This window comes from Anolis carolinensis, unplaced genomic scaffold, assembly GCF_035594765.1.
Source record: "Anolis carolinensis isolate JA03-04 unplaced genomic scaffold, rAnoCar3.1.pri scaffold_41, whole genome shotgun sequence".
In the NCBI taxonomy this organism is placed as follows: domain Eukaryota; kingdom Metazoa; phylum Chordata; class Lepidosauria; order Squamata; family Dactyloidae; genus Anolis; species Anolis carolinensis.
The window spans coordinates 58,702-76,298 of record NW_026943850.1 but is presented as its reverse complement, the minus strand read 5'-3'; the positions used below and the strand labels follow the sequence as shown (position 1 = coordinate 76,298).

At 30.7% G+C, this 17,597-nt stretch overlaps 1 protein-coding gene across 2 annotated transcripts in view; it reads right to left on the bottom strand.

Annotated features, from left to right (window-relative positions):
* LOC134294965 (eukaryotic translation initiation factor 4E transporter-like) overlaps positions 1-16,578 on the bottom strand; it is a 29,535-nt gene extending 12,957 nt beyond the window's left edge. The window contains exons 1-6 of one of the 2 annotated variants that reach the window (XM_062966919.1): positions 15,752-16,578; positions 12,110-12,183; positions 10,439-10,581; positions 5,302-5,633; positions 3,597-3,849; positions 1,218-1,384 (exon numbers count right to left, since the gene is read on the bottom strand). In XM_062966919.1, the coding sequence (XP_062822989.1) occupies positions 1,218-1,384; positions 3,597-3,849; positions 5,302-5,633; positions 10,439-10,581; positions 12,110-12,183; positions 15,752-15,790 (1,008 nt within the window). In that variant the 5' untranslated portion in view covers positions 15,791-16,578. The remainder of the gene's footprint in view (positions 1-1,217; positions 1,385-3,596; positions 3,850-5,301; positions 5,634-10,438; positions 10,582-12,109; positions 12,184-15,751) is intronic. The other variant, XM_062966920.1, reaches the window with a different exon arrangement.
* Positions 16,579-17,597: the final 1,019 nt, after the last annotated feature.

The following is a 17,597-nucleotide window of genomic DNA, read 5'->3' as shown; positions in this document are numbered from 1 at the left end:
CAAGGGGGGGCACGGGGGGGGCACGGGGGGGGGCGGACACACGGGCACAACGTCAGCACCCGGGACAGGCCTCTCCATGTCCCCGACCCCATCCCGACTGCCACCCCGACCCCGACCCCACCCCCCCGGACACCGGACCCCCCACCCCGACCCCCACCCTGCGCCCAGGGGGGGGGGCGGACACACGGGCACAACGTCAGCACCCGGGACAGGCCTCTCCATGTCCCCGACCCCATGCCTACTGCCACCCCGACCCCGACCCCACCCCCCCGGACACCGGACCCCCACCCCGACCCCCACCCCGCGCCCGGGGGGGCGGACACACAGACACAACGTCAGCACCCGGGACAGGCCTCTCCATGTCCCCGACCCCATCCCGACTGCCACCCCGACCCCGACCCCACCCCCACGGACCCCGGACCCCACCCCGACCCCTCGCCCAGCACGTCCTCGATCATCTGCACAAGGGGGGGCAACGGGGGGGCACGGGGGGGGGGCGGACACACGGGCACAACGTCAGCACCCGGGACAGGCCTCTCCATGTCCCCGACCCCATCCCGACTGCCTCCCCGACCCCGACCCCACCCCCACGGACACCGGACCCCCACCCCGACCCCCACCCTGCGCCCAGGGGGGGGGGCGGACACACAAACACAATGTCAGCACCCAGGACAGGCCTGTCCATGTCCCCGACCCCATCCCGACTGCCACCCCGACCCCGACCCCCCCCCCGGACCCCCCCCCGACCCCTCGCCCAGGACGTCCTTGATCATCTGCACAAGGGGCCACCCGAGGGGGGGCACGGGGGGGGCGGACACACGGGCACAACGTCAGCCCCCAGGACAGGCCTCTCCATGTCCCCGACCCCATCCCGACTGCCACCCCGACCCCGACCCCACCCCCCCCGGACCCCAGACCCCCCACCCCGACCCCCACCCTGCGCCCAGGGGGGGGCAGACACACGGACACAACGTCAGCACCCAGGACAGGCCTGTCCACGTCCCCGACCCCATCCCGACTGCCACCCCGACCCCACCCCTCCGGACCCCCCACCCCGACCCCCACCCTGCGCCCGGGGGGGGGGGCGGACACACGGACACAACGTCAGCACCCGGGACAGGCCTCTCCATGTCCCCGACCCCATCCCGACTGCCACCCCAATCCCGACCCCACCCCCCCGGACCCCCCCCGACCCCGACCCCGCGCCCGGGACTCACGGAGGCCAGTCCGGGGACGCTCTTGTCCAGGTTGAAGAACTCGTTGAAGTCGAACTCCTCCCGCGGGGGCGGGACTTCCTGCTCGGCGGGCGGCCCCCCCACGGGCACCACGTCCCCCCGGCGGGGCCCCTCCTTCTCTGGCGGGGGCCCCCCGTTGCACTCCAGGCCTGGCACACGGGAAGGAAGACGCCAGATGTATATCATTTGGGACATACTGTATGGTGTATTATGCATTACCTTATAGAATATATAATATTATATTTTAAAACAATGCAATGTAATAAATATATCTTATACAGGGTGGCATTATGCAGTAACGCTATGTAGTAATTACTGTATTTACAAATTGAGCACCAAAAGATCACAATGCATTGAAAACATTGACTACAAAAATGCGTTGGATAATCCAGAACGTTGGATAAGTGAGACTCTACTGTAATATATAAAATAATATACGCAATATAATATAAAAATATAAGGCATAACATAATGTACTAAATAATATATAAAATATATAAAACTGATGTCTACAATGTACTCCATGAGATATACTGTAATTGATATTAACATAATGTATAAAATAATATATGCAATATAAATATAAAATTGTAATAAATTGATGTCTACACTCCATGATATATATATATATATATATATATATATATATATATATATATATATATATATATACTGTAATAGATATTAACATAATGTATAAAATAATATATGCAATATAAATATAAAATTGTAATAAATTGATGTCTACACTCCATGAGATAGATAGATAGATAGATAGATAGATAGATAGATAGATATATACACAGTAATAGATATTAACATAATATATAAAGTAATATATGCAATAAAAAATATAACACATAATATAATGTACTAAATAATATATAAAATATATAAAATTGTAATAAATTGATGTCTACAATGTACTCCATGAGATATAGATCTAGATATATATATATACACAGTAATAGATATTAACATAACATATAAAATAATATATGCAATATAATAAAAAATATAATGCATAATATAACGTACTAAATAATATATAAAATATATAAAATTGTAATAAATTAATGTCTACACTCCATGAGATATATATATATATATATATATATATACACACACTGTAATAGATATTAACATAACATATAAAATAATATATAAAATAAGTATATAAAATAAATAAAATTGTAATAAATTGATGTCTACACTCCATGAGATATATATATATATATACTGTAATAGATATTAACATAATGTATAAAATAATATATGCAATATAATAAAAATATAACACATAACATAATGTACTAAATAATATATAAAATATATAAAATTGTAATAAATTGATGTCTACACTCCATGATATATATATATGTATACACAGTAATAGATATTAACATAACATATAAAATAATATATAAAATAAGTAAGTATATAAAATATATAAAATTGTATTAATTGATGTCTACACTCCATGAGATATATATATATACACACTGTAATAGATATTAACATAATGTATAAAATATATGCAATATAATAAAAAATATAACACATAATATAATGTACTAAATAATATACAAAATATATAAAATTGTAATAAATTGATGTCTACACTCCATGAGATATATATATATATATGTATACACAGTAATAGATATTAACATAACATATAAAATAATATATAAAATAAGTAAGTATATAAAATATATAAAATTGTATTAATTGATGTCTACACTCCATGAGATATATATATATATACACACTGTAATAGATATTAACATAATGTATAAAATAATATATGCAATATAATAAAAAATATAACACATAATATAATGTACTAAATAATATATAAAATATATAAAATTGTAATAAATTGATGTCTACACTCCATGAGATATATATATATACACACTGTAATAGATATTAACATGTATAAAATAATATATGCAATATAATAAAAAATATAACACATAACATAATGTACTAATATATAAAATATATAAAATTGTAATAAATTGATGTCTACAATGTACTCCATGAGATATATATATATATCTATATATATAAAAGGGTAGCGACGTTTCGGCCGAGGACAAAACAACAAAACTACACGTCCCAGAAACACTAAACTTGGCAGCACAACCCCTCATCCACACCTCTACGTTCATACAACAAAAATAAAGGAAAAAGGCCTAACTAGAGGGAGAGGAATAATTGTTTTTATCCAATTGCTGCCAGTTGCAAGGCTAAGCTCCGCCTACTTGGGTCTCCTAGCAACCCACTCATCCCAGGGGATAATACGTAATAAATGGGGTAATCAAGGGCAGTCGGGGGGGGGTGTCCGTGGCCGACCTTCTTTGAGGGAGGGGTTCCTGCGGCGCGAGCGCTTCCGCCCCCCCCCTCCGCTGGCCTTGTGGTGGTGGTGGTGGTCGGGGTCGTGGTGCTCGAGGAGGATGTGGTCGTCGAAGCCGATGAGCTCGATGGTCTCGGACTGGCTGGTGGGCCCCCCCGAGAACCACTCCGGCTCCTCCTCCGTGTACGAGTCGTGCCGGCACCGCCGCTCGGGGGGCCCCCCGAAGCCACGCTTGCCCTCCCCGAAGTCACGCTGCAAACACAACAACAACAACAACAACAACGACAACATCATCATCATCACTGTCATATTCAAAACTCCATCACTGTAGTATTAAAACCAGTATTTGCTTAATCGCTTGTCTCACAATAATAGTAATAACAAGATAAATAATAGAGTAATAATCCTATATCATAATAATTGTTTTTATCCAATTGCTGACAGTTAGAAGGCTAAGCTCAATATAATTATTATATTATTATTATTAAAAATATTTGCTTAATCGCTTGTCTCACGCTAATAGCAATAACAATATAAATAATAGAATAATAATCCTATATGTACTGGTTATTATAAGGCAATGTAACGAGACCATAGCACAATATCATTATACCATAATAATAATAATAATAATAATATATTGTTATTATTATTATGATATATTATTATATTTAATAATATAAAACAAAATCCAGCATATCTGTCTTGTTTGCTGTGTCATAATAATAATAATAATAATATATTATTATTATTATATTTAATAATATAGAACGAAATCCAGCATATCTGTCTTGTTTGCTGTGTCATAATAATAATAATAATATATTATTATTATTATTCTATTTAATAATATAAAACGAAATCCGGCATATCTGTCTTGTTTGCTGTGTCATAATAATAATAATAATAATAATATATTATTATTATTATTATTATTATTATTATTATTATTATATTTAATAATATAAAACGAAACCCAGCATCTCTGTCTTGTTTGCTGTGTCATAATAATAATAATAATAATAATAATAATAATAATATATTATTATTATTATATTTAATAATATAAAACGAAACCCAGCATATCTGTCTTGTTTGCTGTGTCATAATAATAATAATAATAATAATAATAATAATAATATATTATTATTATTATATTTAATAATATAAAACGAAACCCAGCATCTCTGTCTTGTTTGCTGTGTCATAATAATAATAATAATAATAATAATAATATATTATTATTATTATATTTAATAATATAAAACGAAACCCAGCATATCTGTCTTGTAATAATATATTATTATATTTAATAATATAAAACGAAATCCAGCATATCTGTCTTGTTTGCTGTCATAATAATAATAATAATAATAATAATAATAATATTATATTTAATAATATAAAACGAGATCCAGCATATCTGTCTTGTTTGCTGTCATAATAATAATAATAATATATTATTATTATTATTATATTTAATAATATAAAACGAAACCCAGCATATCTGTCTTGTTTGCTGTGTCATAATAATAATAATAATAATATAATATTATTATTATTATATTTAATAATATAAAACAAGATCCAGCATATCTGTCTTGTTTGCTGTGTCATAATAATAATAATAATAATAATAATAATAATAATAATAATAATAGTATCACATTAATAATGGCAGGGTAAGGGGGCGTGGGTCCTGACCCGGAAGCGCTTCTCCTTGTGGGGGGGCTCCTTGCCCTCGAAGGCGGTGGCGGACGTGGTGGCCCGGTGGGTGGTGCTGGTGGTGGTGGCGGCGGTGCCCGTGGTGGTGGCGGAGAGGAGCCTCCCGCTCCCGATGCGCCGGCCGCCGTTCTCGAGGGGGCTCCCCGAGCGCCGGGACCCCACGGCCAGGCCGGCGGCCGAGGAGGAGGAGGAGGGGGGTCCCCCGGGGGGGCCCCCGGGGTGGGCGGTCACGTGGCAGCCCCCCCCGAAGCTGCGGCGCTGGGGGCTCAGCACCACCTCCAGGTCCTCCTCCCGCAGGCGCTCCCGGGGGTCTGCCACGAGGGGAGACACAACCACGCTCAGGAAACAATCACAAATAACGCATCACAAGTGATTAGTCAGCAAAATAAAGGACACCCCCCATAACCAATCAATAATCAATAAATAATAAATAACATGAAGAAATAAACACCCCTCCACGTGTATCAGATCCACATCGCCACCCATAACAAATAAATAATAATAAAATAAATAATGAATAAGTAAAGTCATCAATCAATAATCAATAACGTGAATAAACACATCGTTAAAGAAAACCCCTCCACGCGTATCAGATCCACATCGCCACCCATAACCAATAAATAATAATAAAATAAATAATGAATAAGTAAAGTCATCAATCAATAATCAATAACGTGAATAAACACATCGTTAAAGAAAACCCCACCACACGTATCAAATCCACATCACCACCCATAACCAATAAATAATAATAAAATAAATAATGAATAAGTAAAGTCATCAATCAATAATCAATAACATGAATAAACACATCATTAAAGAAAACCCCTCCACGCGTATCAAATCCACATCGCCACCAATAACCAATAAATAATAATAAAATAAATAATGAATAAGTAAAGTCATCAATCAATAATCAATAACGTGAATAAACACATCATTAAAGAAAACCCCACCACACGTATCAGATCCACATCGCCACCCATAACCAATAAATAATAATAAAATAAATAATGAATAAGTAAAGTCATCAATCAATAATCAATAACGTGAATAAACACATCATTAAAGAAAACCCCGCCACACGTATCAAATCCACATCGCCACCCATAACCAATAAATAATTATTAATAATAAAAAATAAATAACAAATCTATATATATATATATAAAAGAGTGATGGCGTCATGGCAGCGGACAAAACAACAAAACTAAACACCCCACAACCTCGAAAATTGACATCACAACCCCTCATCCATGCCTCTAGGTTGATACAACAAAATGAAAAGAAAAATAAATTCCTAATTAGAGGGAGAGGAATAATTGTTTTTATCCAATATAAAAAAGTGATGGAATCCTGGCGACCGACAAAACAACAAAACTAAACACCCCACAACCTCGAAAATTGACATCACAACCCCTCATCCATGCCTCTAGGTTGATACAACAAAAAGAAAAGAAAAATAAATTCCTAATTAGAGGGAGAGGAATAATTGTTTTTATCCAATATAAAAAAGTGATGGAATCCTGGCGACCGACAAAACAACAAAACTAAACACCCCACAACCTCGAAAATTGACATCACAACCCCTCATCCATGCCTCTAGGTTGATACAACAAAAAGAAAAGAAAAATAAATTCCTAATTAGAGGGAGAGGAATAATTGTTTTTATCCAATATAAAAAAGTGATGGAATCCTGGCGACCGACAAAACAACAAAACTAAACACCCCACAACCTCGAAAATTGACATCACAACCCCTCATCCATGCCTCTAGGTTGATACAACAAAAAGAAAAGAAAAATAAATTCCTAATTAGAGGGAGAGGAATAATTGTTTTTATCCAATATAAAAAAGTGATGGAATCCTGGCGACCGACAAAACAACAAAACTAAACACCCCACAACCTCGAAAATTGACATCACAACCCCTCATCCATGCCTCTAGGTTGATACAACAAAAAGAAAAGAAAAATAAATTCCTAATTAGAGGGAGAGGAATAATTGTTTTTATCCAATATAAAAAAGTGATGGAATCCTGGCGACCGACAAAACAACAAAACTAAACACCCCACAACCTCGAAAATTGACATCACAACCCCTCATCCATGCCTCTAGGTTGATACAACAAAAAGAAAAGAAAAATAAATTCCTAATTAGAGGGAGAGGAATAATTGTTTTTATCCAATATAAAAAAGTGATGGAATCCTGGCGACCGACAAAACAACAAAACTAAACACCCCACAACCTCGAAAATTGACATCACAACCCCTCATCCATGCCTCTAGGTTGATACAACAAAAAGAAAAGAAAAATAAAGTCCTAATTAGAGGGAGAGGAATAATTGTTTTTATCCAATTGCTGCCAGTTACAAGGCTAAGCTCCGCTCACTTGGTCTCCTAGCAACCCACTCAGCCCAGGGGACCCTTTACCTTAACTACCACCAATTCCTCAATACTTTATTTCCCATTCCACCATACTTCGCCACAGCAACGCGTGGCCGGGCACAGCTAGTGATTAATAAAATAACATTCCAAAATATCAATAATTATAATAATAAAATCATTAATAAGCAATAATAAATGTTAAGTCAGTCCAACATATCATAATAATCATAATAATAATAGCATCACATGTGTCAGATCAACATCACCGCCAATAATCAATAAATAACAAGTGGTAATATTTAAATATGAATAAAACATTCACTATATCAATATATGTTTTATATATAGATATAAATATAATACACGATATGAAAAATATGAAAAAATATTCAATATCTAAATATGTAATATTTTAATATAACGTTTAAATATGAATAAAATATTCAATATATCAATATATTTTATATATATAAATATAATATGTAGTATTTGAACATGTTTAAATATGAATAAAATATTCAATATTTGAATATGTTGAAATATGAATAAAATATTCAATATATATATATATATAAATACAATACATATTATTTAAATATAATGTTCAAATATGAATAAATTATTCAACATCTAAATATATATATATAAATATAATACGTAATGTTTGAATATGTTTAAATATGAATAAAATATTCAATATATCAATATTATATATATATATATATACTATGTAATATTTGAACATAACGTTTAAATATGAATAAATTATTCAATATTTGAATATGTTGAAATATGAATAAAATATTCAATATATCAATATATTTTATATATATAAATATAATATGTAATATTTGAACATGTTTAAATATGAATAAAATATTCAATATTTCAGTATGTTATATATATATATAAATATAATACGTAATGTTTGAATATGTTTAAATATGAATAAAATATTAAATATTTAAATATATTTATATATATAAATGTAATACGTAAAATTTTAATGTTATATATATATAAATATAATACGTATTATTTGAATATGTTTAAATAGGAATAAAATATTCAATATTTAAAACTATATATATAAATATAATACGTAATGTTTAAATATGAATAAAATATTCAATTTTTAAATATATGTTACATATATATAAATATAAAACGTATTATTTGAATATAATGTTCTAATGTGAATAAAATATTCAATATTTAAATATGTTATACATATATAGTACATAATATTTGAATGTTTTAATATGAATAAAATATTCAATATTTAAAACTATATATATATATATATATATATGTAATACGTAATGTTTAAATATGAATAAAATATTCAATTTTTAAATATATGTTACATATATATGTAAACATAATACGTATTATTTGAATATGTTTAAATAGGAATAAAATATTCAATATTTAAATATATATAAATATAAAACGTATTATTTGAATATAATGTTCTAATGTGAATAAAGTATTCAATATTTAAATATGTTATGCATATATAGTACGTAATATTTGAATGTTTTAATGTGAATAAACTATATATATAAATATAATACGTAATGTTTAAATATGAATAAAATATTCAATTTTTAAATATATGTTATATATATAAATATAATACGTATTATTTGAATATGTTTAAATAGGAATAAAATATTCAATATTTAAAACTATATATATAAATATAATACGTAATGTTTAAATATGAATAAAATATTCAATTTTTAAATATATGTTACATATATATATAAATATAATACGTATTATTTGAATATGTTTAAATAGGAATAAAATATTCAATATTTAAAACTATATATATAAATATAAAACGTATTATTTGAATATAATGTTCTAATGTGAATAAAATATTCAATATTATGTTATACATATATAGTACGTAATATTTGAATGTTTTAATATGAATAAAATATTCAATATTTAAAACTATATATATAAATATAATACGTAATGTTTAAATATGAATAAAATATTCAATTTTTAAATATATGTTACATATATATAAATATAATACGTATTATTTGAATACGTTTAAATAGGAATAAAATATTCAATATTTAAATATATATAAATATAAAACGTATTATTTGAATATAATGTTCTAATGTGAATAAAATATTCAATATTTAAAACTATATATATATATATGTAATACGTAATGTTTAAATATGAATAAAATATTCAATTTTTAAATATATGTTACATATATATGTAAACATAATACGTATTATTTGAATATGTTTTAATGTGAATAATATATTCAATATTTAAATATGTTATACATATATAGTACATAATATTTGAATGTTTTAATGTGAATAAAATATTCAATCTTTAAAACTATATATATAAATATAATACGTAATGTTTAAATATGAATAAAATATTCAATTTTTAAATATATGTTACATATATATATATATATATATATAAATATAAAACGTATTATTTGAATATAATGTTCTAATGTGAATAAAGTATTCAATATTTAAATATGTTATGCATATATAGTACGTAATATTTGAATTTTTTAATGTGAATAAAATATTCAATATTTAAATATATGTATATATTAAATATCAATTAAATATATATATTTAATGTTTTAATCCATTGAATATTCATCAATAAATGTATGAATATATTTGAATATAATGTTTTAATATTCCATATTATTCGGTGGGCCTCTCACCGCCGATCCTGCGCCCGAGGGGTCCCTCGGGGTCCTTTTTGGGGCGCAGCGGTGGGGGTGGCGGCTGCTCCTCGTTGGGCGAGGCGCGCCCCGAATTCGGGTACAAGGACGCGTGCCATTTCTCCGGGTCCCAGACGCCCTCGCTGCAAGCACAATAATATAAAATAATAATTTGAAATATTAAAAATAAATAATATATATTAAAAAAAACAAATAAATTATACGTGAATAAAATAATGAGTTAGAACCATGGAATATAAATAAATCAAACCCTTAATAAATAATAACAATTTTTATATATTAATAACAAAGGAGGAAAAGCCATGAGCTATAATAATAATAATAAATGAATTAAAACAATTGTTTTCAATAATAATACTAACGAAATGAATAAATAGTATCGGAAATATTAATAAAATAAAAATAACAATTTGAAATATTTAAAATAAATAGTAATTATAAATGATATATATAATAAATATATTTTAATAATACATAAATAATAAAAATAAAATAAATAATAAATGATATATATATAAATAAATGAATAAAACAATGAGTTATAACCATGGAATAAAAATAAATTAAATCATTAATAAATAATAACAATTTTTATATATTAATAAAGGAAGAAGGCCGTGAGCTATAATAATAATAAATGAATTAAAACAATTATTTTCAATAATAACACTAATGAAATGAATACATAGTATTGAAAATATTAATAAAATAAACAATATTTTAAAATAATAATAAATATTTTATTAAAATAAAAAATAAATATAACAATTTGAAAGATTAAAAACAAATTATAAATAATTATAATGATATATATAATAAATAAATATACTTTAATAATATATAAATAAATAATAAATGATATAAATATATATGATATATATAATAAATATAGATTAATAATATATATAATTATAATAATAAATGAATAATAAATAAAAAAACAATGAGTTATAACCATGGAATAAAAATAAATTAAATCATTAATAATAATTTTTATATATTAATAACAAAGGAAGAAAACCGTGAGCTATAATAATAAATGAATTAAAACAATTATTTTCAATAATAATACTAATGAAATGAATAAATAGTATTGTAAATATTAATAAAATAAATAATTTAAAATAATAATAAATATTAATAATTTAAAAAGTTAATGAATGAAGGAAATGATGCGTCACAACAAAAATGAATAACAATAATATAATGAATTATACTAATAGTATAAATAAAGAAATTAATAAAATTAATGTATAAATAAATACAAAAAATTAAATTACAGTTAATAATAGTAATAAATTATAAATTTATATTATAAAAATGTATATGTAAAAATATTAATAAAAATAAATAAAATGTAAAATAATAATATTAAATGAATGAATAATAATTTAATGTATATATCATGATTTAAAATAATATATAAAGTGGTAATGTAAAATATTAATAAAAATAAATAAAATAATGTAAAACAATAATATTAAATGAATAATAATAATTTAAATTATCATTAATAGTTGATTAAACATAATTTATAATAATAAAGGAATGAATCAAGTGGTGATGCAAAATATTATTAATAAAAATAATTAAAAATAATAAAAATAAATAAAATGTAACAAAATAATGTACAAAATATTAGAATGCCACCTGTCGTATTTTTCGGAGAGGCAGGACGGCCTGCGCTTGGAGAAGGGCCGCTCCTTGATGTCCAGGAGCTCCTCCTACACGCAAGGAACACGCAATCAGACATACTACATACATGGTAATAATAATAATAGTCATAAATTATTAGTATTATATTAAGAAATGCATACAATCGTTTATATATCAATATATATATATTCCCTCAGACAGGAAGCAGCCAGGCCTTGAAGCCGCAAGGCCATTCCCTGCTTATTGTATATAGTATTTATATTACAATATAATAATAATAATAATATATAATATATTATTAATGTAATAATAATAATATTATAATAATATATAATAAATAGTTAATATTATAATAATATAATAACATATAATAAAAATATAACATTACATAATAATAATAACAACAGCATAACAAAAACAACAACAACAATATATTATTATTATTATTATTATTATTTAGTGCCAACCCATGGCGATAGGAAAGGCACAGCTTCATGGAAGTCAAAGCAACCCATAATAATAATAATAATAATAAATGAATAATATCATATTATAATAATACATTATTAATATAATAATAATATAATATTAATATACGAATAATATCATATTATAATAATATATTCTTAATATTATTATTATTCAGTGCCAACCCATGGCGATAGGAAAGGCACAGCTTCATGGAAGTCAAAGCAACCCATAATAATAATAATATAATATTAATATACGAATAATATCATATTATAATAATATATTCTTAATATTATTATTATTCAGTGCCAACCCATGGCGATAGGAAAGGCACAGCTTCATGGAAGTCAAAGCAACCCATAATAATAATAATAATAATAATATAATATAATATTAATAAATGAATAATATCATATTATAATAATACATTATTAATAGAATAATAATATAATAATATAACAAAAATAATAACAAAAATAATATATTATTCCTAATAATATTATTATTCAGTGCCAACCCATGGCGATAGGAAAGGCACAGCTCTCATGGAAGTTAAATCAACCTATAATAATAATAATATATTATTAATGTACAAATAATATAATAATATATAATAAAATAACAATAATAATATATTATTCTTAATATTATTATTATTCAGTGCCAACCCATAGCGATAGGAAAGGCACAGCTCTCATGTAAGTTAAATCAACCTATAATAATAATAATAATAATAATAATATATTATTAATGTACAAATAATATAATATATAATAATAATATATTCTTAATATTATTATTATTCAGTGCCAACCCATGGCGATACGGAAGTTAAATCAACCTATAATAATAATAATATATTATTAATGTACAAATAATATAATAATATATAATAAGACATTATTAATATAATAATATAACATATAATAATAATATAACAAAAATAATAACAACAATAATATATTATTCTTAATATTATTATTATTCAGTGCCAACCCATGGCGATAGGAAATATAATATATAATATATAATACATTATTAATATAATAACATAATAATAATAATAATAATAATATAACAATAATAATATATTATTCTTGAATATTATTATTATTAAGTGCCAATCCATGGCGATACGGAAGTTAAATCAAACTATAATAATAATAATAATATATTATTAATGTACAAATAATATAATAATATATAATATATAATAAGACATTATTAATATAATAATATAACATATAATAATCATATAACAAAAATAATAACAACAATAATATATTACTCTTATTATTATTATTATTCAGTGCCAACCCATGGCGATAGGAAATATAATATATAATATATAATACATTATTAATATAATAATATAATAACATAATAATAATAATATAACAATAATAATATATTATTCTTGAATATTATTATTATTAAGTGCCAATCCATGGCGATACGGAAGTTAAATCAAACTATAATAATAATAATATATTATTAATGTACAAATAATATAATAATATATAATAAGACATTATTAATATAATAATATAACATAATAATAATATAACAAAAATAATAACAACAATAATATATTATTCTTAATATTATTATTCAGTGCCAACCCATGGCGATAGGAAATATAATATATAATATATAATACATTATTAATCTAATAATATAATAACATAATAATAATAATAATATAACAATAATAATATATTATTCTTAATATTATTATTATTCAGTGCCAACCCATGGCGATACGGAAGTTAAATCAACCTATAATAATAATAATATATTATTAATGTACAAATAATATAATAATATATAATAAGACATTATTAATATAATAATATAACATATAATAATAATATAACAAAAATAATAACAACAATAATATATTATTCTTAATATTATTATTATTCAGTGCCAACCCATGGCGATAGGAAATATAATATATAATATATAATACATTATTAATATAATAACATAATAATAATAATAATAATAATAATAATAATAATAATATAACAATAATAATATATTATTCTTAATATTATTATTATTAAGTGCCAATCCATGGCGATACGGAAGTTAAATCAAACTATAATAATAATAATATATTATTATTAATGTACAAATAATATAATAATATATAATATATAATAAGACATTATTAATATAATAATATAACATATAATAATCATATAACAAAAATAATAACAACAATAATATATTACTCTTATTATTATTATTATTATTCAGTGCCAACTCATGGCGATAGGAAATATAATATATAATATATAATACATTATTAATCTAATAACATAATAATAATAATAATAATAATAATATAACAATAATAATATATTATTCTTAATATTATTATTCAGTGCCAACCCATGGCGATACGGAAGTTAAATCAAACTATAATAATAATAATATATTATTAATGTACAAATAATATAATAATATAATAACATAATAATAATAATATAACAATAATAATATATTATTCTTAATATTATTATTATTCAGTGCCAACCCATGGCGATACGGAAGTTAAATCAAACTATAATAATAATAATATATTATTAATGTACAAATAATATAATAATATAATAACATAATAATAATAATATAACAATAATAATATATTATTCTTAATATTATTATTATTCAGTGCCAACCCATGGTGATAGGAAATATAATATATAATATATAATACATTATTAATATAACATAATAATAATAATAATATAACAATAATAATATATTATTCTTAATATTATTATTATTCAGTGCCAACCCATGGCGATACGGAAGTTAAATCAAACTATAATAATAATAATATATTATTAATGTACAAATAATATAATAATATATAATAAGACATTATTAATATAATAATATAACAAAAATAATAACAACAATAATATATTACTCTTATTATTATTATTATTATTATTATTATTATTCAGTGCCAACCCCCGGCCAGAGCTCACCCCCTCCCCCTCCCCCTCCCCCTCCCCCAACCGGGGCGGGGAGCAGCCAGGCCCTGGTGCTGCGAGGCCATTCAGGGGCGCGAAGGCCTTGGGGGGGGGCGGGGAGCAGCCAGGCTCTGCCGCTACAAGGCCGGCCCTTCCTCCCTCCGCCCGTCCGCACCTTGGAGTACCGGTGGGGGAGCCTCCTGTCGCCGTCCATCGCTCCCGCACTCTATGGTCCCTAGAGGGGCCCCTGCCTGCCGCGGCCTAGGGGTCCTCCGGGGCCCGCCCTCGAGTGCTGCCGCGCCGCTGCCTCCGCGTCTCCTTCTGCTCCTTCTCCGCCATCCACCGGAACCACGGGAAGCCCGGAAGGAAGGAAGGACGGAAGGAAGGAAGGCCCCGCCCCGCCCACTCGGCCCCTTTTCAGCCCCGCCGCGCATGCGCCCCGCGCAGGAAACGGGAGGCGCCGTTGGTTGGGACAGGCCCGCCCCTTTTGCGCATGCGCGCCACGCTTTTTCTCTCGTTCTTCTCCACAACGTTCTCCTTCATGCGCATGCGCGTCTTGTCCTGTCGCTCATTCCGCTTAGGCCCGCCCCTGCTACGCAGGCGCGCCACGCTTTTTCTCTCGTTCTTCTCCTCAACGTTCTCCTTCATGCGCATGCGCGTCTTGCCCTGTCGCTCATTCCGCTTAGGCCCGCCCCTGCTACGCATGCGCGCCACGCTTTTTCTCTCGTTCTTCTCCTCAACGTTCTCCTTCATGCGCATGCGCGTCTTGCCCTGTCGCTCATTCCGCTTAGGCCCGCCCCTTCGGCGCAAGCGCGCCACGCTTTTTCTCTTCTCTCCTCAGCGTTCTCCTTCATGCGCATGCGCCTCTTGCCCTGTCGCTCATTCCGCTTAGGCCCGCCCCTTCGACGCATGCGCGCCACGCTTTTTCTCTTCTCTCCTCAGCGTTCTCCTTGATGCGCATGCGCATCTTGCCCTGTCACATTCCTTATTCTCCTCAGCGCTCGCTAGCCCTGCGCATGCGCACCACTCACTCCCGCCCTCCTCCACTCCATTGCGCATGTCCTCTCTGTCGCCTCAGCGTTCTTCCCTTCAATATAATTAATTTAACATAAGTATAAAAATATTCAAACATATTGAACTAATTTTTATTAATAAATATTATTTTTCCATCAATTGGACTAATTTAAAAATACACCAGGGCGAGCTCCTGCTGTCAGCCCCAGCTTCCGCCAAGCCAGCAGATCCAAAACATGCAAATGCGGGTAGAGCAATAGGTACTGCAAGCAGGAGCTGAGCTTGGCAGACCGACCGAGAGGCCGAGGGTTCTCATCCAGGGGACGTGGGCGAGCTCCTGCTGTCAGCCCCAGCTTCCGCCAAGCCAGCAGATCCAAAACATGCAAATGCGGGTAGAGCAATAGGTACTGCAAGCAGGAGCTGAGCTTGGCAGACCGACCGAGAGGCCGAGGGTTCTCATCCAGGGGACGTGGGCGAGCTCCTGCTGTCAGCCCCAGCTTCCGCCAAGCCAGCAGATCCAAAACATGCAAATGCGGGTAGAGCAATAGGTACTGCAAGCAGGAGCTGAGCTTGGCAGACCGACCGAGAGGCCGAGGGTTCTCATCCAGGGGACGTGGGTTTTTGGATTGTGGATTTTAAGAATAGACCTTTTAGAAAATGCATAACCATATAAAGAGAACCATTTATAAATGTTTACAGCTGATGTGCTGCAACTCCCATCAGCCCAGGACCAACCTACAGTAGAGTCTCACTTATCCAACGTTCTGGATTATCCAACGCATTTTTGTAGTCAATGTTTTCAATACATTAAATGTTTATAATTGTTCATGCTTTTTGTCTATTGTCGTGTTTTATATTGCTGTTGTTTTTATTTGGGCTTGGCCCCATGTCAGCTGTCCTGAGTCCCCGTTGGGGAGATAGAGGCGGGGTATAAAAATAATGTTATTATTATTATTATTATTATTATTATTATTAATGTTTAAATTTTTATAATTGTGCATGCTTTT